The 27,849-nt window shown below is 38.4% G+C and overlaps 2 protein-coding genes across 6 annotated transcripts in view; one reads left to right on the top strand and one right to left on the bottom strand.

Annotated features, from left to right (window-relative positions):
- The window catches only part of KANSL1 (KAT8 regulatory NSL complex subunit 1), a 185,893-nt gene that overhangs the window by 1,903 nt on the left and 156,141 nt on the right, over positions 1–27,849 (top strand). The window lies entirely within an intron of this gene.
- On the bottom strand, positions 46–27,841 carry LOC125755678 (atherin-like). Its single transcript, XM_049113765.1, has 2 exons — positions 27,502–27,841; positions 46–992 (listed from the first exon to the last, which is right to left on the bottom strand). The coding sequence occupies exons 1-2, from the start codon at positions 27,839–27,841 to the stop codon at positions 901–903; spliced, it is 432 nt and encodes a 143-aa protein (XP_048969722.1). The 3' UTR covers positions 46–900.

Below are 27,849 nucleotides of genomic sequence, written 5' to 3'. Positions count from 1 at the left end.
TCAACCGTCTTACCTGAGACTCCTTCCCCCTCCGAAATGATTGTGGTGTCTGCTTCCAGGACTGATTGGTTACTCCTTTCTTTGTATTGCTACTGCTGTTGATTATTGGTGTTAAAGTATTAATGAAGTTCTTGAATTAACTTCTATTATAATAATGTGTTTACTTTTTAACTTTAAACGATGACAGCTCACATAGTTGTAAAATTCTGTTGCCGTCTCAGTGGGATGGATTGGCAATCAGACATCCAGGTCCACTTTCAAGCAGGTACTTTAGAGTCATAGGTACTAGGGTGTGCCCCACTCTTGCAAATCTGTAGCTGATTCATGTGTTACAGAAGATGTGTCATTAACCATTTGTTTACTCCGAAACTTCATATAGTAGATTAGAACATTCTAAGACCTGTTGGTTTCTGTGTGCAACTCTGTCGGAGAATCCTCCTGCTGCCCCCTAGGCCTTTACAATCGAATTTACACTATTTTTCTCAACAGGTAACATTTTGTGCCAAGTTTAATCTCACAGGATAAACTTCTGGGGCAGTGTGGACAGATGATCTTTAGATGGAAAAAGCCCTCATTGATATGATGGTCCTCCAGTCTTTTGCTTCCTTCCAATCTCTTGTACAGAGGTGGCCAAAGGACTTTCCATTAGGACTAAACAGAGGGTAAAGTTTTACCAAGTGGCAAGGTTGCCTTCCTTTGGAGCTAGATACTATTGTAGTTAAGACTGTTGTGTGGTAGTCTGTTCTTTGGAATTCCAAGTTAATGCAGTGGATAAATCAGAGAATAATACATTATAGGTAACATAAATATGAATTTGTGGGGAATCTTTAGGTAAATGTAGACTGAATTCTCATCTTCATTTATGTTCCAGCTGCTATTGTTGGATAATGAGTGCTTTTACTAGTATAAAGGAAGCCAAAGTGACAGTTCCCAGCCATTCTCCTTATAGAATTGGAGGGGTTGCATGGGGAATCCAGTCAGAAGTCCTGAACCTAAAAAAAAAAAAAAAAAGAAGTCCTGAACCTGTACGAATCAAAGGACCTTGTAGAAGAGTATTTCTTTTCGGTCCCAAGTGTTTAGTGCCAGGAACTGGTGGTCCTTGTTATCTTTAGGAAGTAGGCAAAGGGATATCGATACTAGTTTTCTAGAAACCTAAGGAGATTGAGACCAGTATATTGGCTTTTATTTTATAGTCACCTTAGTTTTAACTAATGTGTTAGGCGCGTAGAGGCCTGCTTTTTAACATATATATGATGTTTAAGATTTTAACTCTAAATCTCTGAATCAGGAATGTTATAGTATAGTTGCACAGTAACCCCCAGAGTTGTATGAAAGGCTTCTGGCATGTCAGGAAAAAAGAACAGTTCCATACTATGTGAGTTACCTACTTAAGAATTTAGTTATGTGGCTGCCATAATTTTATGTTCCCCATCAATCCTTTGATCACTGGAAGACCTCTTTTGAGTCTAAACAAATTTTTTATTTGCTGGCATTTATTTAAATTCCTTTTATTACTTAAAAAAAAAACACCTTGAAACTTGTGTTGGAGACCTTTTGGGAAGAGGATAACCTTGAATTTAAAGGATGGAAAATAAAAAGGGAGAGAAAACTTTATTCTCTTTTTCATTGGGAATACCCTGAAGATGTTCCTGAGATGTATTTTCAGATTACAGCTGCTTATTTTTAAGTTAAAAAAAAAAAAAAAAAGGTTAACTAAAATGTATACTTTGGAGCCAAAATGTGCATTTTTTTTTTTTTTATAGCTCTTACTCTTTGTTTCTGATTCTTATTTCAGAATGAACTCTAGTTTTGTCAGGCATTACTTCCATATTAGACCTGAGTATGTGCTTGTTTCCATGCGTATAGAAAATAGCGCCATTACGCACCCTTTTCACAAACCAAAGTACCAATGGAAAGATAAATAACAAAGGCAAAAGAACTCCAAACAAAAACTCCTCAATTTAAGGCATTGTTGTTAAATTAGAAATTCCCATGGTGCTTACTTACCCCTTTCTCTCTGTATATCAGGGATCTACGGCTTTTTCATTGCTAGCCATGACTAAGCACTATCGATAACGTTTGATGTTCTTAGGTCCAGTTGTCAGGGCTGGGCATGGGTGAGATGGAAGAGGAACAGGAAGGGGGAGGAGAAGAAATGGGCGAGTTGGAGAAAAGAGCAAAGAGAAGATGAGGTAGCAGAGAGAAGAGATAATATGGGCTTTGACATGTGGTCTGGTGCTACCAGCACTTTTTTCATGTAGCATTACAGCCTACTGGTACCTTGTATGCTAGATTGAACTATGATGGAAGTAAGTGAAAAAGTATTTTTGACAAAAGGACAGAATTAAAATATAAGTCAATATGATACGGAAAGGTTTCCAAGATACATAGTTAAGTGAAAAGAAAGCAAGATGTAGAATAGTGTGTATGGTATGTTACCCTTTATGTTTTTTTGCAGGGGGCGGGGAGCGGGAAAGGAGAAAAGACAGTTTGTATTGGCTTGGTATATATGCATTAAAAACTTTAGAGGAATAAACAAAATGGTTTTTGTAACCATTGGTTACCTGTTAAGTCTAGGAACTGGGTGGGTAGAGGACAGAGTGGGAAAGAGACTTCTCACTGTATTAAATTTTTTATACTTTGATATTTGTATCAAAATTTAAAAACTTTAATACAAAAATTTAAAAACCCTTAAAAAAACAGTACTTCAGTCTTTACATCTCTTCTCCAATGTCTGGAAGTCAAGAGAAGTAGTCAGGGCTACAACTAGAGAGAGGCGATAACCCTTGAACAGTAGCTGAAGGGATACATAGACAAAGTTACTGTCACCTGGACACACATTCTCCTGAGATCTTGAAGAATTTTGAATTTATAGATGTGTATTTCTAGTATTGAATTGGAAGGTCAGGCATTTAAAAATTTTACTTGCTCTTAAAGTTTTAGAAAAACGATTTTCATTGTTTAGTCTCTCATATTAGCAATTAGATACATTATCACGTTCTTAGTTGTGTGATCTTGGGCAATTTCTTAATCTCTCTGAGATTCAGAGTCATCCTTTGTATTGGAAAGAATATTAACATTTACTTCACAGGATTGTTGTGTATATTATAGCTGTAAGGGACATGGTATCTGGCTTAGTGAACTACTGTAGTTATTACAATAATTACTATTAATGATAGTTCCTTACATCCTGGTGGTAAGAGTGGGGGCTCTGGCTGATGTTGGGCAAATTCCTTAACCTCCTAGAGCCTTGGTGTCCTCATCTGTAAAAAGGGCATAATTATAGTACCTAGATCTCAGAGTGGACTTCGGAAGAACTAAATGAGTTTGTTGCTGCAAAACACTTGGAATAACACTTGGTATGTGCTTAGTAAACACGAGCTACTAATTCTCTTCCTGACATATTTGCTGGGGCTGCCATAACAAAGTGCCACAAATAGAGTGGCTTACGAACAGAAATGTATTGTGTCTCCATTCTGGAGGCTAGAAGTCTGAGGGCAGGGACATGCTCCCTCTGAAGGTGCTAGGGCAGGATCTGTTCAGGCCTCTCTGCTAACTTCTGATAGTTCCTTGGCTTGTGGCCACATGACTTCGGTCTTTATTTTGTAGAGTTCTCCCTGTGTGCGTGTCTTTGTGTTTAAAATTTCTACTTTTGGGCAGCCCCGGTGGCCCAGCAGTTTAGTGCCACCTTCAGCCCAGGGTGTGATCCTGGAGACGCGGGATCGAGTCCCACGTCAGGCTCCCTGCATGGAGCCTGCTTCTCCTGCCTCTCTCTCTCTCTCTCTCTCTCTCTCTCTCTGTCATGAATAAATAAATAAAATCTTTATAAAAATTTTTTCTTCTTTTTCAAAGGACAAACGATACTGGGTTCGGGCCCACCCCAGTGATCTCATTTTAACTTGATTACTTCTGTAAAGACCCTATCTCCAGTTTTGCTGTACTGCGCATTAGGAGTCCAAAATATCCTTTTGGGAACACAATTCAACCCATAACATCCAGTAGCCTTGTCAGCTTCACAGACTTATAAGCTCAACATGGGTGGCAGACCCTCAACACCTGTACATAGGAAATGAAAATTTTGGTGCAAATTGGTAATGTGATATAAAGAAATAGATTATTTCCTTAAACTTTTAATGGATTTATCTTTATTATGTATAGATTTTTTTGTAACCAGTGAAATTTTAGATTTATATAAAATCAAAACTTTACAAAGTTCGATTCTTCTTTTTTTTAAAGGTATCAGTAAAATTCTGATTTGAAAAATTAAGATCAAATTTACAGTCTGGCTCTCCATGTCTCGTCCTTGAAAAAAATGATATAACCGTGGGATTTCCTTAATGTTTACGAATTAGGCCCGGTTGTCTGTCTCTAGGAGTTTGGGACCTATGGTTACCCAGTGAGGAATTAACACCCCTTCCCTTTGTGTTTTATATGCCATCAGATGCCAAATTTGAAGAAGCTGGCAGGGTTATCCTCTAACATTTGGCATCAAACTGTCCTTTTTGGGGTAGACAGAATGGGTCACTCCAGAAATAGTAAGACCTTGAGGAAGTTCTCCTATGGCTTGCACGGATTTGGTCAGCCCTCTGCTTCCATTCCCTTCCTGTTTGCCATTAGGGTAAAGTTCAAACTTTTTAAGGTAGAATATAGACCTCTGATGATCTAGCAGCTGCTGACCTTTCGGTTTTGTTTTTAAGCCTTACCTTTCACCACTGGCCTGAATGATCCTTTCTTTGATGATTTCCTTCTCCTGAAACTTCTCATGTTAAGACTTAAACAGTTAGCATTTAGGTCAAAGTTTTTCTAAAGGTATTACATGTTTCTCTGCCTCCTTAAAGAAAGCACCCCACACAAAATTTTATCTTTTAATAATAATACAAAGTTATTAAAGATCCTCACTGTTCCTAGCAATTACTGTACTGGGCTGAAATATAATTGCCTTTAGAGACCATAAAATATACCTTATAAATGGACTAGTATGTATGTATTATATATACTTGGGTTATTTTTTTAAATTAAATTTATTTTAAGTAATCTCTGTACCCAATATGGGGTTCAAACTTATGACCCTGAGATCACAAATCACGTGCTCTTCTGACTGAGCCAGTGGGGCATCCCACTCTTGGGTTATTCTTTATATTCTTTTGTCTTTTACCATCTATTTTCATGATCTGCCTTAGTGTCAGGCAGTTAAGTGTTCTTATCCCAGCCTCCAGCAGCTCTCCCCTCCCCTCTATTTTAATGCTTTCGTTCCATAGTAGGCTAAGATACCAGCAAAATAAGCTTATATAAATTATTTGTCAAGGAAAAGTAAATGGATCTTTAGCGATAGCTGGAGAGACCTTTCTATGGATGGAATACAAGAAGAATGACAATCTTCTGGCAGTCTGATGCAAAATGATACGGTTTTGCTTGTGTGCATTTTATGGAGAGGAAGGGTGCATTGACTTCATCAGATTTTTAAGTGGTCTGGGACTGTTCTAGATAAATGCATGTTATGAAATTGCTTTGTGAGTTGTCATCAGAGATCAGTTCCTAAATTCCTTCTAGCTCCCTACCCTGAAGTGAAGGAGTTCACAGTGTTGGGTAATTGTTTGCTCTATGGGAGGAAGGGCGATTCAGCTAGGTCAGAGAGAGCGCTAACCAGGTGGAGGCAGAGCACCAGAGGTAGGGGCTGGTGTTGGGGAGAGAAGTCAGTTTGAGGGTAGGAGAGCGGTGCTAGGTTTTGTTGGCTGGTTTGCTCCACAGAACAAAGGGAGTAGCCATAGTAATTGTGGAAGCTCAGAGAATAAATTCAGGTACTTGATTTGAAGAAATTGAAAAATATTTTTTTAAGTTATCTTTTTTATTCTGAACAGTCTAGTAATTTAAGTATTTGCTAGGTTTTTTTTCTTCTTTAAAAATCATCTTGTGAAATATTTGCAACCTAGATCATGATATGGTAAGTGAGATAGCCAGATGAAAGTGAAAACAGGGATAGAGAAATCAAATAAAAAAATTCATTAATGTTCTAATTCTAAAAGCGTCTTATTATGGGGGCTTCTTTGGAAGTTAAACAGCTGCCCTGATTATAAAGGAAATTGCCCTTCCCCCAGTGACTTTGCCTCTTGGGTCAGAGAGCACACAAAGCCTGTCCGGAAAGAAGACCTCTTGGGCCAATCCCTGTGCCTCTCTTTGCCTCTTCCCATGCTAGACCCAGCCCTCTGGCCTCTTGAGCTATTTTCTTCCTCCTGTAGGGACCTCTGGCTGTCAGTTGTCTATTCCCAACCAGTTTTCAACCTCCCATTCCCTGTTAGCTCTTGTCCTTCAGCTTATAAAGATACTCAAGTCTCTTTCACTTTTTAAGAATATAGAACCCAGCTCTACAGCCATTGGTTGGTAGCTTACATGTACCCTCACAGATTCATTCCTATTGCCCCTATCTTCTGAGGCTTCCTCATAGTGTCTCATGCTATGGACCATCCCCCCTGGCTGTGGTGGTGGTGGACCCTCCTGGCCTCATGTCTTCATTTCTGAAATGCAGTGTAGAAGAGTGACAGAGAACATGTACTCTGGATCCAGAATCCTAGATTTGGATTTCAGCTCTGCCACTTAATGTGTGACCTCTGGAAAATAATTTAACGTCTCTGTGCCTCAGTTACTTTCTTTAAAAAATGGGGAACATAATAAAATAGCACCTCCCTCAGAGGACTGTTGTAAGGAAGAAATGAATTGATATATGAAAAAGTACATGGAAGGGTGCTTGGCACACAGTAAAATACAGATGATGTAAATGCAGGCTCTTTCTGTTTTCTTTGCAGTCTTTTTTTCTTTTTTCACATCACTGTGTGTCTTACCTTGGCCCTCTCTCCTCTTAACCTATGCATTTCCTGGGGGACATCTTAGAGAAGTTTATGTTTCACTCTCCATCCTTATACTGATGATTTGCACATATGTTTTTCCCAGCTCTATATGGTCTTATCATCTTTGATCCCGTATACACCACTGTCTCCTGGACATCTTCATTTGGGTGTCCCATGTTCATTTCAAAATGACCTAGTCAGCTACTTCCCCAAGTCAGCCTCTTCCCATCTTTATGTCCCTGTTAGTGGAACATTCACCCAACCAGTGACTCAAGTCAGAATTCCTTCTTATGGCACAATGGTCACCATGTTCTTGAGATCCCAATTTATAATGTTAACTTAGTCATACCTTTGTCTGCATGACTCTGTCACTTCCAATCATTCTACTTGACTGCCTTCTGTCTTCCATGTTGCTGCCAAAGTGATCCTTATAAAATGTCAATCTCATCATCTGATCATATACCTCCACCCCTTGGTTCCCCCTGGCTTACTGGGTTTTCAAGGTAGAATTCAAATGCTTTTGTGAAGCATTCAGGCCTTGGTGATCTGGCAGGAGCATCCTGCCCTCAACGGTACTGAACTGCTGGCAGTTCCTTCTGTACACCTGATTGCTCCTTTGCCCCTGGGCCTTCACACAAGCAGTTGCTTCTGTTTAAAATGAAACAGATATGAAAGCCTAGATCTTAAATAACAGTGATGATAAGAGTAACAGCAATCGTAGTTGATACGGAGAGCTTCCCATGTATGCATGCATTGTCTTTGGGTGTGTGTGCACGCACCTGGCACTTCTGTTGTACAGTAATTACAGGTTTGCTACTCTCCCCCATCTAGTCTCCATGTCCTTTGAGAGTAGAGGTTGTGTCTTGTCTTTTATCATCACTGCTTGCCATGTGATAGCACTAAGTGAATGTGTGTTGAATGAATGGGTCTAAGGACGACATTGCCCAATCTGTGAAGTACATCTTTAGGAGGGTATCAGTGGAAAAGCTGAGTTAGTTACATCCATTCACCAGTCCTGCCTTACCCTTTGGAACTATAGGACTCAACCCGTTCAGTGTGAACAACTGTGTAGCTTGGAATAAGGATTACAAGAAAGTTTTTGATTTGTTTTTGTTTTAAATTTCCACTGCATGATAAAGGGCATAGGTGTTCTTGTTTTCTTAGTTTTACTTTGAAAAAGAGGCCAATTTGCTGACAACCCAGTGTTACCTGGTAGCTAGAATGTTTTCACATTATTAGAATAAAGTATATGAATGAATATTATTGAATATTATTTAGGCTTATGATCCAACTAGGTAGTAGATTGGCAATCAACTGATTAAAAGTTTAGATTTCTTTTTTAGTGATCAGATGTCCTCTCCCTCCTTTTTCATAACTGTTCTATTGCGTGTAGACACATGCTGTTTTACCTTTTATCACTGTATATAAATTGTGTTTTTAGCAACAACCCAGAATATGGACATGCTTAAACAGTTGACTCTTGAACAATGCAGAGGGTTAGGAGTGCCAACCCTGTGCAGTCAAAAATCCACATGTAACTTTTGACTTCCTACAACTTAACTATGCATAGCCTACTGTTGACCAGAAGCCTTACTGATAACATGAACAGTCGATTAACATGTAATTTCTATGTTACGTATATTCCATATATTTTTAAAGATTATATTTATTTATTCATGAGAGACCCAGAGAGAGGGAGAGGCAGAGACATAGGCAGAGGGAGAAGCAGGCTCCACACAGGGAGCCCGATGTGGGACTAGGTCCCAGGACTCCAGGATCACGGCCTGAGCCGAAGGCAGGTGCTAAACCGCTGAGCCACCCAGGCATCCCCCATATTGTATTCTTACAATAAAGTAAGCTAGAGAAAAGAAAATGATATTAAGAAATCCTAAGGAAGAAAAAATTACTTTACAAGACTGTACTATATTTATCGATACTGTCAGTTTACACTGTCTCTTTGTAGGTGAATCATGTGTCTGTGAAAATCTACATCAATATTGTCTTTTATGACACAAAACACAGTAGATGTTATGTATATTATACTAACACTAGACATTAGAAATGAAAAGATCATGTACAGTTCGTGTTTGTATAAATTTTAATAAATTTTAATTTTTTATAATAGATTTGTGTATATTTTATTGTAGTGATAAAATAGACTAGTATCTACATACATTTTGCACATTCATGATTTACTTAATGTTTTCTTCATTTTTTGGATGTTTCTAGACTATGCGGTTCATCTGCCAGTTTTTTCCAATTGTTGCAAATCTCCAAAATTTTTTCCAGTATATTTATTGAAAATCTGTGTATAAGTGGTTTAGCGCACTTCAAACCCTTGTTCAAGGGTCAGCTGTCATTGTTGGCCTGTGGTTTATTTTTATCTAGGTTTTAATCATACAGTAATTTTTGGCCAGCAGGGGGAGCTGAAGCCACTGATACGTGACTACATAAGGTTTTTCAAACTTCATTACAGCCCCCCAAAAATAAGAAAAGCCTTACTGACAAAGAACTAATCAAAGTTCAAAAGGAAGAAATACAACTGTTAAGAGGCATATGAGAAACATTTTTATCCTGATAAGTAATCAAAGGAATGCAGATTATCACAGTATACTCTTTTAAAAAAATTTTTTTTTTTTTTTGAGTAAACTCTACCCCCAATGTGGGCTTCGAACTCATGACCCCAAGACCAAGAGTCACAAGCACTACAGACTGAGCCAGCCAGGTGCCCCATAGAGTATTTTTTTAAATCTATCAAACTGGCAATTGTACTATGCTTCAAAGGTAGTAAGTGGGTAGACTCTACAACTGCTAGTTGAAGTGTGTATTGGGCCCAGTTTTTCTGGAAGATATTTTGGCAACATATATCAAAAAACCTAACGATGTCCTTTAACTTAGTTTTTTCCATTTTTAGGAATTAATCTTTAGGGGGAGAAAAATAGAGACATATAGAGATTTGTGAGCAAAGATATTCATCAGCATTATATATACTAGTGAGACTTGAGAATAAATTTGTTTAAGGACCCCAGAATAGATTTAATATACGTAAATTTATGCACTCCTTGAGTATTCTTTACCCTACATACCTCATGATGATAACATATTCCACACATTTCTATCTGTTGTGGAAAAAAAGCCTACCTTTTCAAGTTTAAAAGCCTAATATAGTGTATCAAGGTGTGGTGAATAAATTAGTATTTTTGCCATATTGATATACTTTCTGATTTTGATCATAGTGCCCTTTGGCTTTCATGTTTCTCAGTTGAAGATGATGATTTTAAAATGTAATCTCTGAGGGACACCTGGGTTGTTCAGTGGTTGAGTGTCTGCTTTTGGCTCAGAGTGTGATCCTGGGGTCTAGGGATTGAGTCTCACAACAGGCTCCCTGCATGGAGCCTGCTTCTCCCTCTGCCTGTGTCTTTGCCTCGCTCTCTGTGTCTCTCATGAATAAATAAAATCTTTAAAAAAAAATGTAATCTCTGGTGAAACCTCCTTCAGCCTCTTAGTCATTCCATTTACATTTCTTTGGATCCTTGTCAGCATTGCTTGTTTTTTTGGATTTATGGTAACCAGTCCGAACTACATTTCAGATACAGCTAAATCATGATTGGTTAGAAGGATAGGAAAATATATTCTATTTATAGTCTTTTCCTTGTTGTTGTTAATAGAATTTCCAACCACCCCTCACCCCCACCTTTGCACAAGTTATCAGTGTCTTTAGAGGAACATTCTATAATTGTTCAAAAAAAATTTTTTTTTTTACCAGAAGCCATGAATTCTTTGGGTACAATGTAGGTTTTTTCTTTTCTTTTCTTTTTTTAAATATTATTTATTTATTTATTCATGAAAGACACCGAGAGAGAGAGAGAGAGAGAGAGAGAGAGAGAGAGGCAAAGACACAGAGGGAGAAGCAGGCCCCATGCAGGGAGCCCAACATGGGACTCAATCCCAGGTCTCATGTGATAGCACTAAGTGAATGTGTGTTGAAGGCTGCGCTAAACCGCTGAGCCACCCGGGCTGCCACACAACATAGGTTTTTTCCTGTAGATGCTTCACTTACTATTTATCCATGCTGTGATACCTGCCATTTTCGTGTCTGCAGTATGTTGGCTTTCTCTAGTTCACTGGGCTCTTAGAGCCTAGTTAGGTCTGATGGTTAGAAAGCTTGACCTTATGTTGAGTTGAAATATGCCCCTCTGCAATTCCCTCTTTGGGCCTCATTTTGTCTACAAAGCAACTGCCTAGACCAACTCTAGTTTCTCTTCTGCTGGACAGATCTTTTAGAAATTTAGACAACTTTCATGCATGCCAAAATATTCTTTAAGCTGAAAATGAATCCTTAGTTTTTACAAATGTTTCTCATTTGGTACACTTTTTAAAAAATCTATAATATATATATTTTAAGATTTTATTTATTCATGAGAGACACAGAGAGAGGCAGAGACACAGGCAGAGGGAGAAGCAGGCCCCATGCGGGGAGCCCGATGTGGGACTTGATCCTGGTTCTCTAGGATCAGGCCCTGGGCAGAAGGCAGACGCTCAACTGCTGAGCCACCCAGGCGACCCTCATTTAGTACACTTAAAAATCCTTTCCAACTCTCAGTTCCCTTATTTTTCCAGCTCTGTATTATTTCATTATCAGGAAGCTCATCATTCCATTGCAAAATGGGGAATTTTCTATACGTCTTAATATAATTTATTCAGGGCAGCCCTTCTTCATCTGGGGAAGTGCCTTGGCACCCACCATAATTTTCTAACTTACAACCCATCTATAGTAAATATTCTCAATTTTGTGGTCATTTAGTTTTCTTTTTCTTTTCTTTCTTTTTTTTTAATAGCGTTTTACTTGAATCTCGTCAAGACTTTTTAAAAAACCCACATAAATTATATTCACATACTTTCTTTGGAGGATTTGGATAGACTGATATGATGTGATTTTCACTTTTAGAGGCCGTGATGTCTTTTCCTCAGGCTATTCATGCTAATATGTCTTCTGGTCCCATCTTCTGTTAGAGATTTGCCAGTTTGGCTGATTTAAAGCTCATAGCCACAGCCCTTCACTGGAGTACATAGGAGTTATATTGGTGGCATGTTTCTGTTTTTGTCCAGCAAATGTTTATTGAGTGCCTAAATATTCCAGAAGTTGAGCAAGGAGCTGGATAAATGTTGATAAGGGAAACAGATCTGGATTCCATCCTTCTGGGGCTTATAGGAGGTCACTCCTCTCATGTAACTATCAGCCAGTTAAGTTCTTCCCTGCAGTTTTATAATTTTATTTTCACTTTTAAAATGCAGAGAATACTTTAGGATTCTATGACTACCTAATATCTGATATATTAATTTGGAAGCATCTTGTTTTTTGAATGATAAATTGATTTGCTATCAGTGATTTATATGCTTAAAAGAGTAATTTAGAGATAGGTTTTTCTTCCTCATATCTTCCTCGGTAAATATTTTTTTTTTAATTTTTATTTATTTATGATAGTCACATAGAGAGAGACAGAGACATAGGCAGAGGGAGAAGCAGGCTCCATGCACCGGGAGCCTGACGTGGGATTCGATCCTGGGTCTCCAGGATCGTGCCCTGGGCCAAAGGCAGGCGCTAAACCGCTGCGCCACCCAGGGATCCCCTTCCTCGGTAAATATTGAAGCAAATTAAAGTTATCAGCTATCAGCTGTCTTGCTTTTATCACGGTTTATACCCTATTTAAGTGACTCATCCAGTATTTATTTGGCATATATTTTTTTATATATTTAAGCCACCTCTTTGTGGCTTTGCATTTTCTTGCAAGATTTTTTTGTTGGTCTTTTGTTTTTTTTTTTTTTGTTTTAAAGATTTATCTATTGGGATCCCTGGGTGGCGCAGCGGTTTGGCGCCTGCCTTTGGCCCAGGGCGCGATCCTGGAGATCCGGGATCGAGTCCCACGTCGGGCTCCTGGTGCATGGAGCCTGCTTCTCCCTCTGCCTGTGTCTCTGCCTCTCTCCCTCTCACTGTGTGCCTATCATGAATAAATAAAAAAATTTAAAAAAAAATAAAGATTTACTTATTTTAGAGAGAGCAAGCCAGAGTGTGTGAGCTTGGGAAGTGCAGAGGGTAAGAGAGAGAAAGTCCCAAGTGGACTCTGCTGAGCATGGAGCCCCAATTGGGGCTTGATTTCATGACCCTGAGATCACTACTGTAGTGGAAACCAAGAGTTGGGCACTCAACTGACTGCGCCATCCAGGTGCCCCTCTTGCAAGATTTGAATTGTTGTTTTGCCGACATATGTCTTAGTGCTGCTCATCAGCTACAATTTACGGCCTTATTGCTTTTCCTCATTTTTGTTGTTCTATTCTGAGTAAAGTTGCTTTTCTCTTCCACCTACCCCTTCTCTCTCCAACCCCACTCCCATGCTAGTTAGCAATTTAAAATTTAAACATTAAAAAAAATTTAGGTTGAGCTCCTGACTTTCTTAATCTCTTGCATTTAGTACAGTAAAGTTCACCTCTATGTTTTGTATTACTCATTTTCTTTTTAAACAATTTAAATTTTATCTAACTAAAGTCTATATTTTTTTTCTAAAATTAGGTAACCATATACATTTTTTTGGATAAGCACATTTTTTATGAATGTGTTTAGGATAGAAGGGGGTGGGCAGAAAGGAGAGGAGGCAGGAAGGTAAAGGTATTATAAATATTTTTATTTTTCTTTCACTCTACAGAGTGTTGGGTTAAGTATGTTTTGTATCTCTGTTAAGTGCAGATCATGTATATCAGTTTCTGATTATAATTTAGAACATTCTGTTAAATGTGTATGTTGTAGGTTCTAATTTTTTTTAAGAATTTTATTTATTTGAGAGGGAGTGAGAAAAAAAGTGAGATAAAGTATTGGGGGGAAGGGACAGAGGGAGAAGCAGACTCCCCACTGAGCAGACCAGCCCCCTCCTCCCCCTGCCATGGGGCTCAGGACTCCATCCCAGAGTCCTAGGATCATGACCTGGCCCAAGGCAAATGCTTAACCAACTGAGCCACCTAGGCACCTGGTTCTAATTATTTTTGACAAAGCATTATTGTATTTCTTAAATTTTTATCAGTTCCCTCCGAAAGAAGTTTTGTGTTGGTAAACACATAGATTATTGAACCCCACATTACTGTTATTGTTGTTTTCAGTTTCTGAATCATTGAGCATTAGAGTTGAAAAGAAATCTTGATTTAAACTAGTCAAGCTCCCTTGTTTTCTCCATGAAGAAACAGCAGTGCTGCCATTTGCCCAAAGTCACATAGCTATCAAGTGGCAGAGCTAGAACTTGAATGCCAGTTTAGCATTAATTTTATCAGTGTGATGATTACTGGGAATAGACTTATATGCTAAACACATTTATATTGGACCATTTGCAAACAAAAAAGAATTATTGATTTATGGGGGAGAAAAACAAATGATTAATCTGGTTTAGAAGTGAGTTGACTGACTGATCAGCATACTTTCCTGTTCAGAACATACTCTTCCTCTTAGATCCTGTATCTGTAGATCAGGGGATCTTCTTTATACTGTGAATAGTGCTGGGGATGACAACATCACATTTTTCGTCTTTGAACTACCTATTTATAGAAACCTTGCCAACCGTCTGTTACAAAATTCTTAGGGCAGAGTATAATATTGTTGCTTTTGTTTAAACTTTTAAAATAGTAAGACATTTCAATCCTGTCTCATTGAAGATAACCTTTCCAGTAATAGGATTTTGTGTTCCTTAAACTCTTCCCTCACTGATGTTCTGGTTTATATCTTTCTATAGATGACTATTGTATTGTCAGTATTGCTGACATGTTGGGTCTTCCTCATTTCAATCTCACATGGAGTAATTTAGAGTAAGTTGAGTTTGATGGGAACCTCATTTTTCTTATGTATATTGCTGGTATATTCGCAAGTGTAACATGAAGGCAAATTAGTGCTCTGAGGTAATCTCTTAAAGGGAAATAAAAGAATTATGGCCTGCTGTTTTGTGACATTTTTGCAAGTGGTTCACCTTTTTTTTTTTTTTTTTTTAGGAAAGTGAAATTGTTTTGAAATTGTTACTTTGGCTCCATCCATTTTTTCCTTTTTACAGCGTTATTGAAATACATTTCACATATAAAATGTACCCATTTAAAATGTAGGGTTTTTTTTTTAGTGTATTGACATAGTTGTGCATCTGTCATCAAAATCTAATTTTAGAACATTTTTCAACACCCCAAAAAGAAACCCTGTATCTGTTACCAGTCACTCCCTATTCCTTTTTGTCCCCCAGCCCCTGAGAATCGCTAATCTACTTTCCGTGTCTGTAATTTACCTATGCTGGACATTCATATAAATAAAGTCATGTAATATGTGCTCTTTTGGGATTGGCTTCTTTTACTTAGCATGTTTTTTTTTTTTTTAATAAATTTAGTTTTTATTGGTGTTCAATTTGCCAACATATAGAATAATACCCAGTGCTCATCCCATCAAGTGCCCCCCTCAGTGCTCATCACCCAGTCACCCTCACCCCCTGCCCACCTCCTCCTTCCACCACCCCTAGTTTGTTTCCCAGAGTTAGGAGCCTCTCATGTTTTGTCTCCCTTTGTGATATTTCCCATTCATTTTTTCTCCTTTCCCCTTTATTCCCTTTCACTATTTTTTATATTCCCCAAATGAAGGAGCCCATATAATGTTTGTCCTTCTCCGATTGACTTATTTCACTCAGCATAATACCCTCCAGTTCCATCCACTTTGAAGCAAATGGTGGGTATTTGTCATTTCTAATGGCTGAGTAATATTCCATTGTATACATATACCACATCTTCTTTATCCATTCATCTTTTGATGGACACCAAGGCTCCTTCCACAGTTTGGCTATTGTGGACACTGCTGCTAGAAACATTGGGGTGCAGGTGTCCCGGCGTTTCACTGCATCTGTATCTTTGGGGTAAATCCCCAGCAGTGCAATTGCTGGGTCCTAGGGCAGATCTATTTTTAACTCTTTGAGGAAGAACCTCCACACAGTTTTCCAGAGTGGCTGCACCAGTTCACATTCCCACCAACAGTGCAAGAGGGTTCCCCTTTCTCCACATCCTCTCCAATATTTGTGGTTTCCTGCCTTGTTAATTTTCCCCATTCTTACTGGTGTGAGGTGGTATCTCATTGTGGTTTTGATTTGTATTTCCCTGATGGCAAGTGATGCGGAGCATTTTCTCTTGTGCTTGTTGGCCATGTCTATGTCTTCCTCTGTGAGATTTCTGTTCATGTCTTTTGCCCATTTCATGATTGGATTGTTGGTTTTTTTTGCTGTTGAGTTTAATGAGTTCTTTATAGATCTTGGATACTAGCCCTTTATCTGATATGTCATTTGCAAATATCTTCTCCCGTTCTGTAGGTTGTCTTTTGGTTTTGTTGACTGTTTCTTTTGCTGTGCAAAAGCTTCTTATCTTGATGAAGTCCCAGTAGTTCATTTTTACTTAGCATGTTTTCAAGGTTCGTCTGTGTTGTAGCATAGATCAGTACTTCTTTCTTTTTTATTGTCCAATAATATTCCATTGTATGAATATGCCCCATTTTGCTTATCTGTTAATAAGTTAGTGGACCTTTGGGTTGTTACTGTCTTTAGGTTATTATGAATAATGCTTCTATAAACATTCTTGTCTAAGTTTTTGTTTGGATACCTCTTTTCAATTCTTTTGACTATATACCTAGGAGTAGAATTGCTAGGTTTTATGGTATCTTCTGTTTAACTTTTTGAAGAATCACTAAACTGTTTTCCAAGTTAGGTACACCCTTTACATTCACACCCATAATGTATGAAGGTTCAGTTTTTCTACATCCTTATCAACACTTTTAACTGTCTATCATTTTGATTATAGTCATGCTAGGAGATGGGAAGTGGTATCTCATTGTGGGTTTGAATTAATTTTCCTGATAACTGATGATAATGAGATATTTTCATGTTATTACCTATTTGTATATCTTTGGGTAAAACCTATTTCTGTCAAAACTCTTGCCCATTTTTTTGGGGATCCCTGGGTGGCGCAGCGGTTTGGCGCCTGCCTTTGGCCCAGGGCGCGATCCTGGAGACCCGGGATCGAATCCCACGTCGGGCTCCCGGTGCATGGAGCCTGCTTCTCCCTCTGCCTGTGTCTCTGCCTCTCTCTCTCTCTCTCTGTGACTATCATAAAAAAAAAAAAAAAAAAAAAAACTCTTGCCCATTTTATAAACTGGATTTTTTTTTTTTTTTTTTTTTTTTACGATTTTATTTATTTATTCATGAGAGACACAGAGAGAGGCAGAGATACAGGCAGGGGGAGAATCAGGCTCCCCATGAGGAGCCTGTTGCGGGACTGGATCCTGGAACTCCAGTATCATGCCCTGAGCTGAAGGCAAACACTCAACTGCTGAGGCACCGAGGTATCCCAAACTGGATTATCTTTATTGTCAAGTTATAAGAGTTCTTTATATATTCTGGAAAGAAGTCCTTTGTCACATATGATTTTCAAATATTTTCTCCCATTCTGTAATTTATATTTTCACTTTCTTGATAGGGTCCTTTATTTTTTAAAATATTTTATTTATTCATTTATTTTTAGAGCACGTGAGCAAGTGAGCATGAGTGAATGGAGGGGAGAGGAAGAGAGAGGATCTCAAGAGGGCTTTGCACTTAGCAAGAGCATGACCTTATAGAGCTTGATCTCACAACCTTGAGATTATGACCTGATCTAAAATCAAGAGATGGACTGTAACCAGCTGAGCCACTCAGGTGCCTTTTGATATGGGGTACTTTAATGCACAAAATTTATAATTCTCATGAAGTCCAAAGTACATATTTTTTCTTGTCACTTGTACTTTGGTGCCTTATCTAAAAAGCATCGCCTAACCCAATATAATGAACATTTAACTCTTGTTTTCCTCTAGGAATTTTATGATTTTTTAGCTTTTCAGTTATGCTCCATTTTGAGTTAATTTTTGTGTAAGGTGTGAGATAGGGTTCCAGCTTCATTCTACTGCATGCAACTATCCAGTTGTCCTTGCATTGTGTACTAGAAAGAGTATTCCTTTACCCCCTCTTGAATTATTATGGCGCCCTTGTCAAAAACCAACTGACTATAAATGTAAGGTCTTATTTTTGGACTCTCACTTACATATTTCATTGATCTATATGTCTGTCCTTATGCTGGTATCACCTGTCTTGATTTCTAGGTCTTTGAGTTAGGTTTTGAAATCAGTAAGTGTGAATCCTCCAATGTCATTCTTCCTTTTCAAGATTGTTTTGGGTATTCTGGGATTGAATTGAATCTCTAGGTCAATTGCCATCTTAACAATGTTAGATCTTCTAATCCATGAATAGGGGATGTCTTTGCACTTAGGATTTAACTTCTTTTGACAATTTTTATAGTTTTCAGAATATAAATTTTATACTTTTGTTAAATTTATTTCTAAGTATCTTATTCTTTTTGATGCTATTGTAGATGGGATTGTTTTAAATTTCATTTTCAGATTTTTCATTGTTAGTGTATTGACATATAATTGATGTTTGTATAGTGATCTTGTATCCTATAATATTGATGGACTTGTTTTTTTAGTTCTAATAGTTTACTTGTGGGTTCTGTAAGGATTTTTTATATACAGCATTATATTATGTACAAATAGATGAGTGTTAATTTTCTTTTGCAAACTGAAAGCTTTTTATTTCTTTTTCTTACCTAATTGCCCTGGCTAGCATCTGCAGTATAATGTTGAATAGAAGTGGTGAGAGCAGACATCCTTGTTTTGTTCTTGATCTTAGAAAGTATTCAGTCTTTCTCCATTAACTATGATGTTAGCTGTGTTTTTTTCATAGATACCTTTTGTCAGGTTGAGGAAGTTTTCTTTAATTCCTGGTTTCTTGTATGTTTTTGTCATGCAAGGGTATATTGGATTTTGTCAAATGTCTGCATCAACTGAATGATCATGTGGCTTTATTAGTATAATGTATTATGTTAATTGACTTTCAGGTATTAAACCAACCTTGAATTCCTAAGATTAGCCAAACTTAGCAAAGGTGTACTGTCCTATTTATATGTTGTTGGATTCATTTCTTAGTTTTTTGTTGAGGATTTTTACATCTATATCCATTAGGGATATTGGTCTGTAGTGTTTTGTTTTGTCTTTGAATATCTTTGGTTTAGATATCAGGGTAGTAACAGCTTTATCATATGAGTTGAGATGTGTTCTTGACTTCATCTTGAAATAATTGTGGTTTAACTTTGGACGTTCATTTAGCAGCAGTAAATTCTAATTGCTGAATGAAGATAATATAACTAACATTGAAAAATGAAGTGCTGTTGAATTCCTGGCAGTCAGAAGAGTCCTAAAAGCTTCCCTCCAATGTAACAGCAAATATTTAAGAATGAAAAGGGGGATGCAGAATTAAATACAATTGGATTAGGTCACAAATTTTCTTTTTCTTTAGACCTCTGCCCAGTACTTTAGATCTTCGCCTCTTACCTGGTTCCCTTAACCTTGGTTTTATTTTGGGGTAATTGCTTTGTTACCTCATTCTGGTTATGCCATAAATAATACCTAATTTCAGCATTATTGGGGGTGGTTTAGGCAAGCTTCACACAAGGGACCAGAAGAGACTGCAATTAGAAGCCTAAAGCACTCAAATATTGCTAATTGTTCTTAAAGCTTCTTAGCTTTGAATTTTTAACCATGCAAAATGTTAATGAATAGAAGGGACTTTTCTTGGCTACCACATAACTTTTAAGGGTGACTCAGTATTTTCTTCCAGAGGTACTACAGTGATAGCATCTACTAGGACCTCAATAAATGTTTATGAATGAGTGGAAATGAATGTTAGGACTTTAAGGGGATATCCAGTTTTACTGAAAGTCAAAGAAAGTCATTCAAGGCAGGAATAATACTGGTATTACTGTTGTATTATAAAAATTTAATGACTTAGCCTAAATATTACTAGCAAGATCACATTTTGATACTCTCGGTATAGATAAAATAGGAAATGTGAATTTTGCCCCCTACCCCACATAGATGGTTTTTTCTTCTTTATTTCATAAAAGTTATAGTTTCATTTAGTAGTTTAAAAAGCATTTTTCAAAATTTCTGTTCTGCTAGTTGAAGTTAGCTTACTTGAGACAAGTTTTGTTAGATAGATTTGTCTAAATTTGATTGTGGGAATTAATTTGGAATATGGGAATATCTTATTCTTTTTGTCTAATTCAGAAATGAGAAAAGGTTGTTGTTAAGGAAATGATATTATTTCTTGGTAAATGAGTGACAGAGATAAGATGGGGACTTTAGCATTTCCTGAATTCTAGTCATGTTCTCAGTAGCTTCTGGTCTCATTTATAATATTTACAATTTTTACATTAGATCTTTCTGAGTTTCATTATGTTTACAGAGGGATTATGTTCAGGATTTTTTGGGGGATGCATATTTATCTAAAAATGATCTAAAGCAGTGTTTCTCCAACTTTTCTTTTAAAGTACTTTTAGTCTGGGGTTGTCTAGAGATACTTGTCACAAAAAGGACATTTCTCTGTAGACTATCTTGAAAAAAGAATTTTGCAGTTTGCTCTATATTTATGTTTAACAAGTATGTGCAGTCTTTGAATTGACACTCCAGCAAGGTGTCTGTCCTGATTATTCATTGGCTTCAGTGACTCCCTAGATCATAGATCTGTGCTCCAGAGTATACATGAAAACCCAGTTCAAGAATCCAGGAATTAGTGGATTAAAAAGGAATGTTCCTCTCTGAGAATGATGTGTTTCTCCACAGGAGGGAACGAGTGTGCTGTCTCAAAAATCCCTAGGTTTGCTCTCCCATCAGAGTGAGATTTTGGAAGTTGCATCTTAACTTTGGACTCAGCAACTGACATTTTTTTTAAAGTGATATTTGCCTTGTGCACCTGTTGCCTCCTTATTCTCTTTGAACATTTTTTTTTTTTTTTTAACCTTACTCTCTTCATCAGGCGCTCTAAAAGTTGGCTGCTCATGGCTGCCTTGAAGAAGGTCTTCTGCATGTTTGCCTTTATGTTTCATTTGGAAAAGAAGCCAGGCAGGTTCTTGGCAAATTTTGGGCAAATTCTGACATTCAAGTTTATTATCTGAAACTGTGTTTAGGTCCTAGACAGATTGCTTCTTTTGACATTGCCTCATCTGCAAAATCTGTATATGGGAGTACTCCTATTAATGTTTGGTCAATTAACTTTTTTGGTTAATTCTAATAAATTGAAAATATTTATTTATTTATTTATTTTAAAGATTTTATTTATTTATTCATGAGAGACATAGAAAGGCATGGATACCTTTCCTCTACGTGGATAGAGGGAGAAGCAGGCTCCATGCAGGGAGCCCAATGTGGGACTCGATCCCAGGACCCCAGGATCATGCCCTGAGCCAAAGGCAGATGCTTAACCACTGAGCCACCCAGGCGTCCCTAAATTGAAAATATTTAAATGTTCTGTACTAAAATTTAAAGAAATAGAATTTTTTAAAAGATTTTATTTATTTATTCATGAGAGACACAGAGAGAGAGGCAGAGACACAGGCAGAGGGAGAAGCAGGCTCCATGCAGGGAGCCCGATGTGGGACTCAATCCCGTGTCTCCAGGATCAGGCCCTGGGCTGAAGGCAGGCACTAAACCGCTGAGCCACCTGGGCTGCCCTAAAGCAATAGAATTAATTAAAATCCACCTCAATAATCAGTGTAGGGACACCTGGGTGGCTCAATGGTTGGGCATCTGCCTTGGGCTCATGGCGTGATCCTGGAGTCCTAGGATCGAGTCCCACATCGGGCTCCCCGCATACAGCCTGCTTCTTCTTCCCCTTTGTGTCTCTGCCTCTCTCTTTCTCTGTGTGTCTCTCATGAATAAATAAATAAAATCTTTAAAAAGAAAGAAAGAAAGAAAGAAAAGAAAGGAAAGAGAAGAAAAGAAAAGAAAAAGGAAAGAAAAGAGAAAAGAAAAGAAAAGAAAAGAACAGTTACTGATTCATCTCTTCATGGAAGCCATTAAGACATTTGGGCCCTGCCTCTGTGTTGCACCCTGAAGGGATGAAGCACTTGCCTGCTTAAAACTGTCTTGCAAAAAAAAAAAAAACTGTCTTGCAGACATGGCAAGTGTGTATCTCTCATGAATAAATAAGTAAAATCTTAAAAAAAAATAATCAGTGTAATTTTTTTTAACAACTTGAGTTTTATTTAAAATATTTATATTAAGTCCCCATTAAACTGCATGCATTAGAAGTCAGTGCTTGCTTGTATTGCTACTTTGAAATCTGAGACCACAGAGGAGAAAACCATCAATCTTGGGTGTTACATCCTTTTTGTTTTTTTTCTTTTAATATAGCTGATGGCCTGAAAGAATCTGACTTGTTTCTTTAAGCGGTAGAACGGTAAAATTCAGTTGAATTTTAGTGCCATCTAGAATTATCCCAAAATAAAGTATTTCTTGGTTTAGGAGTGCTTTCAGAGTTAACCTGTAACTTTAGTTACTGTTCTTACTAACACAGTTAAGTCATGAGGCTGCCTAAGATTAGTCTCTCTTAAAGAGTAACTGGATCACTTCTGTGGTGAAATGGTAGGTTGGTATCTTTATGTAAATTTGGGAGTCTATCTCTAGTATGAAGAAAAAAATTATCTTGTTTTTAGATGGGATTAAAACTGAGGAATGCCCTGCATTCTTATAATTGCCACTTACAAAAGTTTTTTACATGCCTTAAGTTATTTAATCTTACTGAAAGTTTGCTACTGGACTGAATGCATAAGAATATATATTTGGAATCAATTGAGACCTCCATTTAATGAAAAAAAAATACTGATTTCTGAGCCTTTACAGTCATTGTAATCACTGAGGATTTTCTTTTACCTAACATTTGGCTAAATCTTGATACCTGTGGAATTGTGAAATAAGTAGTATTGTTTGGGTTTGGTTTAATACCTTATATCATTGTAATTCTTATTCATGTAACCATGTTTCTGTTGAGAAGATGTTAACTCTGGAAGGCAGGTGATGCAAGAGAGAAAGTGAGTATTGGAGACTGACCTCTGATCTCAGCGTGTCCTGCTGTAGGCTTTACAGCAGAATCTTAACTGTTCTCTCTTGGCCTCACCTCATTTTTGCACTAGTAAAATCTGGAGGTTTAACTACGTGATCTTCTATATTCCTTCTACATCCAAAATTCTGATTTAAATTTCTTACCTTTGGCTCAGTCCATTCTGGCTTTCTGCTTAATATTTAGCTGGTTAAATATAAACATGAGAACATGCAGCAATTTCAATTTTAAAGATATTTCTTTCATGATATAATTTTAATGTTGCCTCAAATAGATTGATGCATTCATTTCTGTGATAGCTGGAACAAGGTCTTGAGCTTATTAGGTACCCACTAAATTTTTGTTGAATAAATGCATTTTACCTTTTTATGTGGCTTTGGACTTAAGAACATAAATAATCTTTTTCAGAATTAGAATACATCTTTTTGGGAGCTCAAAGTATTTTTATGGGTAGTGTTATGTTATCTGAGTTTATGAATAAAAACATTGTTTGCTGGAGTGTGTAGATAGGGATTTGAAGTTTGAATTAGGGAAGAGGTGCTGACCTTATATCATATTTTAACCTTCTCAGTTATTGAACTTTGGAAAATAGCTTTTAAAAATATATATATTTTTAAAGATTTTATTTGTTTATTCATGAGAGACACACAGAGAGAGAGGCAGAGACATAGGCAGAGGGAGAAGCAGGCTCCTTGTGGGGAGCCTGATGTGGGACTCAATCCCTGGACCCCAGGATCACGACCTGACACAACCACTGAGCCACCTAGGCATCCCATTTTAAAAAGGATTTTATTTATTCATTAGAGACACAGAGAGAAGGGCAGAGACATAGGCAGAGGGAGAGGCAGGCTCCCTGAAAGAAGCCGAATGTGGGACTTGATCCCATGACCCTTGGATAACAACCTGAGCCAAAGGCAGATACTCAACCACTGAGCTATCTATCTGCCCCTGGAAAATAGCTTTAAGAGTTAAATTTATGAGGTAGACACTATTATCTCCTTTTTACAGAGCAGAAACTGGGGCTTATAGGGTCAGTACTTTGCCCATAGTAACACAGCTGATATGTCAGGGAGGCAGATAAAATCTAGGGCTACCCCTGGATCCTATACTCTTTGTTATTACCACACTATACTTTTTATTTATTCAGCAAATTCTTACAAAGCGCCTCCTTTTGCAAGGCTCTGGACTAGGGCCCCGGAATGTAATGATGAAATGATAAATAACAGAAACTGGGTCCCTATTCATTTGAAACTAAATGGTTTAGGACTTTATCTCCTGAGTTTTATGTATATAGTATATACAGATTTACTTATTTATTTTAGAGAGCGAGAGTGTGCACATGAGCGAGAGGGGCCAAAGGAGGGACTCTCAAGCCAACTCTGTGCTGAACCCAAGGCGGGGCTTGATTCCATGACCTCGAGATCATGATCTGAGCCGTAACCAAGAGTCAGATGCTTAACCAACTGCACCACCCAGGCACTCTCGATTTAATATATATATACATATGTATGTGTGTATATATATATATATATATTTTTTTTTTTTTTTAAGTTCAAAACAAAATAATCCCTTGTATTTTGAGATTAGTTTGGACATACGGGTTTGTGATAGAAAGTTCTGCTTAGGAATACCTGGCTTGTTAGGAGATATATGGTGGGGAAGTTATTAGAGTGCCTTGTTTATTGTACAGGTGAGAGTTATAAATCTGAACCATAGTTCCTGCCTTTTAGGGCTTTCAGGCCAACTTCAGAGGAGACTGATCTATGAAAACAATCTCAAAGAAACTATAGAAAGCATTTAATCAAGATTAGGATAATATAGTGCCAGTTATTTACATTATTGCTAAGTATGGTGGATATGATAATGGTGTCTGGTAGAACATATCTTGAAGGAAAAATAAGTGGCAGTATATTGGGGGAAAGGAAGGAATGAGGAATGATTGTAAGGAGGGATGGTCGTCCTTTTCTGTGCAGAAAGAACATATAAAGACATGAATAGATCAATGTTGTGTATAGAAGGGAATGACTTTTCTGAAGAGTAAAGGTTTTACATAATATGATAATATGAATAATCAAAGTAATATAGATATTCTAAAATATGAGAAATTAGACTTTTTTGACTTTAGGTATAGAAAAGCTAAATTCAAATTGGCTGAAACAATAAGGAAACTTTTGTTGTTACATTGTTGTCATGAAGCTGAAAGTCCAAAAAGTCTTGCAGATGTCAGATTATTTGATATAAAGGCTTTGTGCTGTCCCCAGGGACAAAAGTTCTTGCCAGCTCACCATTCTGCCCCTTTTGTTGATGTTGGTGGCATCTTTAGGCTTGCTATAAGGGAACGTAGCAGTATGAGGTGTCATATTTAGCATTGTCTGAAGAAGAGGAAACTGTTCTTCCTCATTTCATCTTTAGGAATGAAGAAGCTTTTCTCACAGTTCTCTCTTACAGGCCTTCCAGGGGGCTTCCACTTATGTCTCTTTGGCCAGGATTGGGTTTCATGCCCATTTCCAACCAGTCATTCGCAGAGAGGATGGGTTAAATGAATCCATTAGGATAAAATGGATATTTAAGAGTCAACCACAATGACTACTCCAAGAGTGATTTGAACAGTAAGGTATGTGTGAGTGACTGAGCGTGTATGTGTGTGTATGTTTAATCAGCCTTGATATCCACTGTGTTTCTAGGGTTAAATTTTAAGAAAATATATTTACTTTCCTAAGATTTTTGCATCTGTAGTGGATCACCTTTGAATGTCCTTATTTGTAAAAATTGATGTCTCAGCAAAAAGACATCTGGTTTGAGATAAGAATGTAAAACATGTTGGCTGATTTAAATGCCATAAACAATGTGAACTCCCAATTTTTGGGTTAAGCAATGAGAGAATGGGAAAGTTGCAATTTATTTTTCCCCAAAATGCATGTTTTAAATGAACATTTCCACTATCTCCTAATTACTGAAAAAATGTATTTTATAAAAATCTTAGTTATTTGGGGGCCTAATTAAATCTGGCAGTTGAGTTTTAAGAGTTGATAGGCTACTTACTAATCAGTAGTAAGATTAATTATTTTGTGGATGAGTATCTTTGAACATAATATTTGTAAGTATACACTGCAAGGGGCTTTTGCCTTTTTTGGTGTTTTTCTTTCTGCTCATTTAGATTTCAGACTCCTTAGATTAGGGCTCTAGTTCGCCATCTATTGGTCTGTGTTTAACACCCTCCTGCTATATTTTGTAGAATTACTATTTATGTGGAGATAACGTGTATACGTTTTTTAATCAACTGAGTTTTCTTTCCCAGGATTATAAAGAGCAAGACTAGTATCTCTTTTGGATGTGTATACAAATATGTACACATATATTAGTTTATTCTTGGTGTAATTTGTGACTTCATGATTAGCTGCTTGCTTTTGATATTTGAGAACCGTGGCAATGATTGATAGTGTGACTCTAAGAGTACAAAAGGAAATTCATGGAAATATAAGTATAGATGCTATAGGAGCTGGTGAGTTATTGTAACTTTGTGGGAGGACTAAGAGTGTGAGGGTGTTTTTTGGACTAGCGGAGTGACGTATACCACCGGATATTGGTTCTGGTAAGCCACAAAACAGTACTGAGCATTTCTCATCTTCCGTTTTTGCAGTAGAGCATGCCCTTTCTACCTTGCTGAATTTGATGATTTAATTGTTGGAATCATTTTCTTCTTTATTTAAACTAAATTCTGATGAATCCCAGAGTCTCTTCTTAAAATCTCAAAGCACTAAATCTTTTGGCAACTTTTTCTTTGGTTTTAAAGGATGGTAGAATTATATTTGTGTGACGCGTTGCATTATATTGCTTTTTTGATCTAGAAAAGGTTTCATTATTCTAAGGCCTCATTTTGGGAGAGGAATAAAATACTTTGTCGACAACCTGGCCATGAAAAATTAGGTAAAATGCCACCACTTTAAACCAACTCGGGTTGGAAAGTGGGAAGTTTGCTTTTTGTTGTGAGATTTGGGTTTCTCTGTGGAGTTCTTTGTTAAACTTTTAGCATAGCAGTGAACTTCCTTTTGGTGGCGACAGGAAGCATAAATACTCATTGTGTAATGACATTTGCCTGCTTTGGCGGATCTGCCAAGCCATGACACCCAAAACAAGACGCGTGCTTCTTAACGAAAACTACAGTTCCCAGCGGGCCCGGCGCGGGTGGGCCATCACTTCCCCTCTCGCTCCCGTCTGTCCCTTCCCGGGCTGGCCCGGCGCGGGCCCAGGCCTGCGCTTGCGCAATGACGACGTGCGCCTTTTTTTTTTTTTTTTTTTTTTTCCACCCTGGCGGCTGCGGAGCGCTGCGCCGGGGCTAGTGCCCAGGCGTGCTGCAGTGTACGGAGGCAGTCGGCTAGGACAAAGGGCGGCAGAAAGCGCTTCACTGGTCAGGGAGCTTCCTACCCGATTCAGCGCGCATTTAGCCCTGGGACAGTGTGGCACCGGCGGCATTAGCCTGTTTACTACACAGTGCAAACAGTTCCTCGCTCACGTCCTCTTGCTCCGCCGCGCCTGCCCGCCTTGCCCCTCATAGCCGGCGCGCGGCCCCGCCAGCCCCAGCGCGGAGGGAATGTGACGGCGTCAGTGCCTCAGGTTAGCCTCACCTCGGCCGGAGCGAGGGCCTGCTCCCGTCTGCTCCCGCCTGCCGCAGTGCCGCGTGCAGTCGCCGCACGTCTGGGAGCCGCTGGGTCCCGGCGCCGCGGCCTCCGCAGATGGAGGTGCAGAAACAGCGGCCGCGGCGAGGAGCCATGACTGAGGCGGCGGAGGCGGCGGCGGCGGCGGCGGCCGCGCCTCCTGGCGGCCCGCGGGGGTGGCGCGGCGGGCGCCCCCTGGCGGCGCGCCGGGGCGGAGCGGCCCTTCGCCGCCGCAGCCGCAGCCGGCGGAGGCGCTGCTGTCCCTCCTCCCCGTGTCCCCGGCGCTCGCCCGCTCGCTCGCTCGCTCCATTCTCCCTC

This window comes from Canis lupus, chromosome 9, assembly GCF_003254725.2.
Source record: "Canis lupus dingo isolate Sandy chromosome 9, ASM325472v2, whole genome shotgun sequence".
Taxonomy (NCBI): Eukaryota; Metazoa; Chordata; class Mammalia; order Carnivora; family Canidae; genus Canis; species Canis lupus.
The sequence above is the reverse complement of the archived record's forward strand: the minus strand, read 5'-3'. Positions and strand labels throughout refer to the sequence as shown.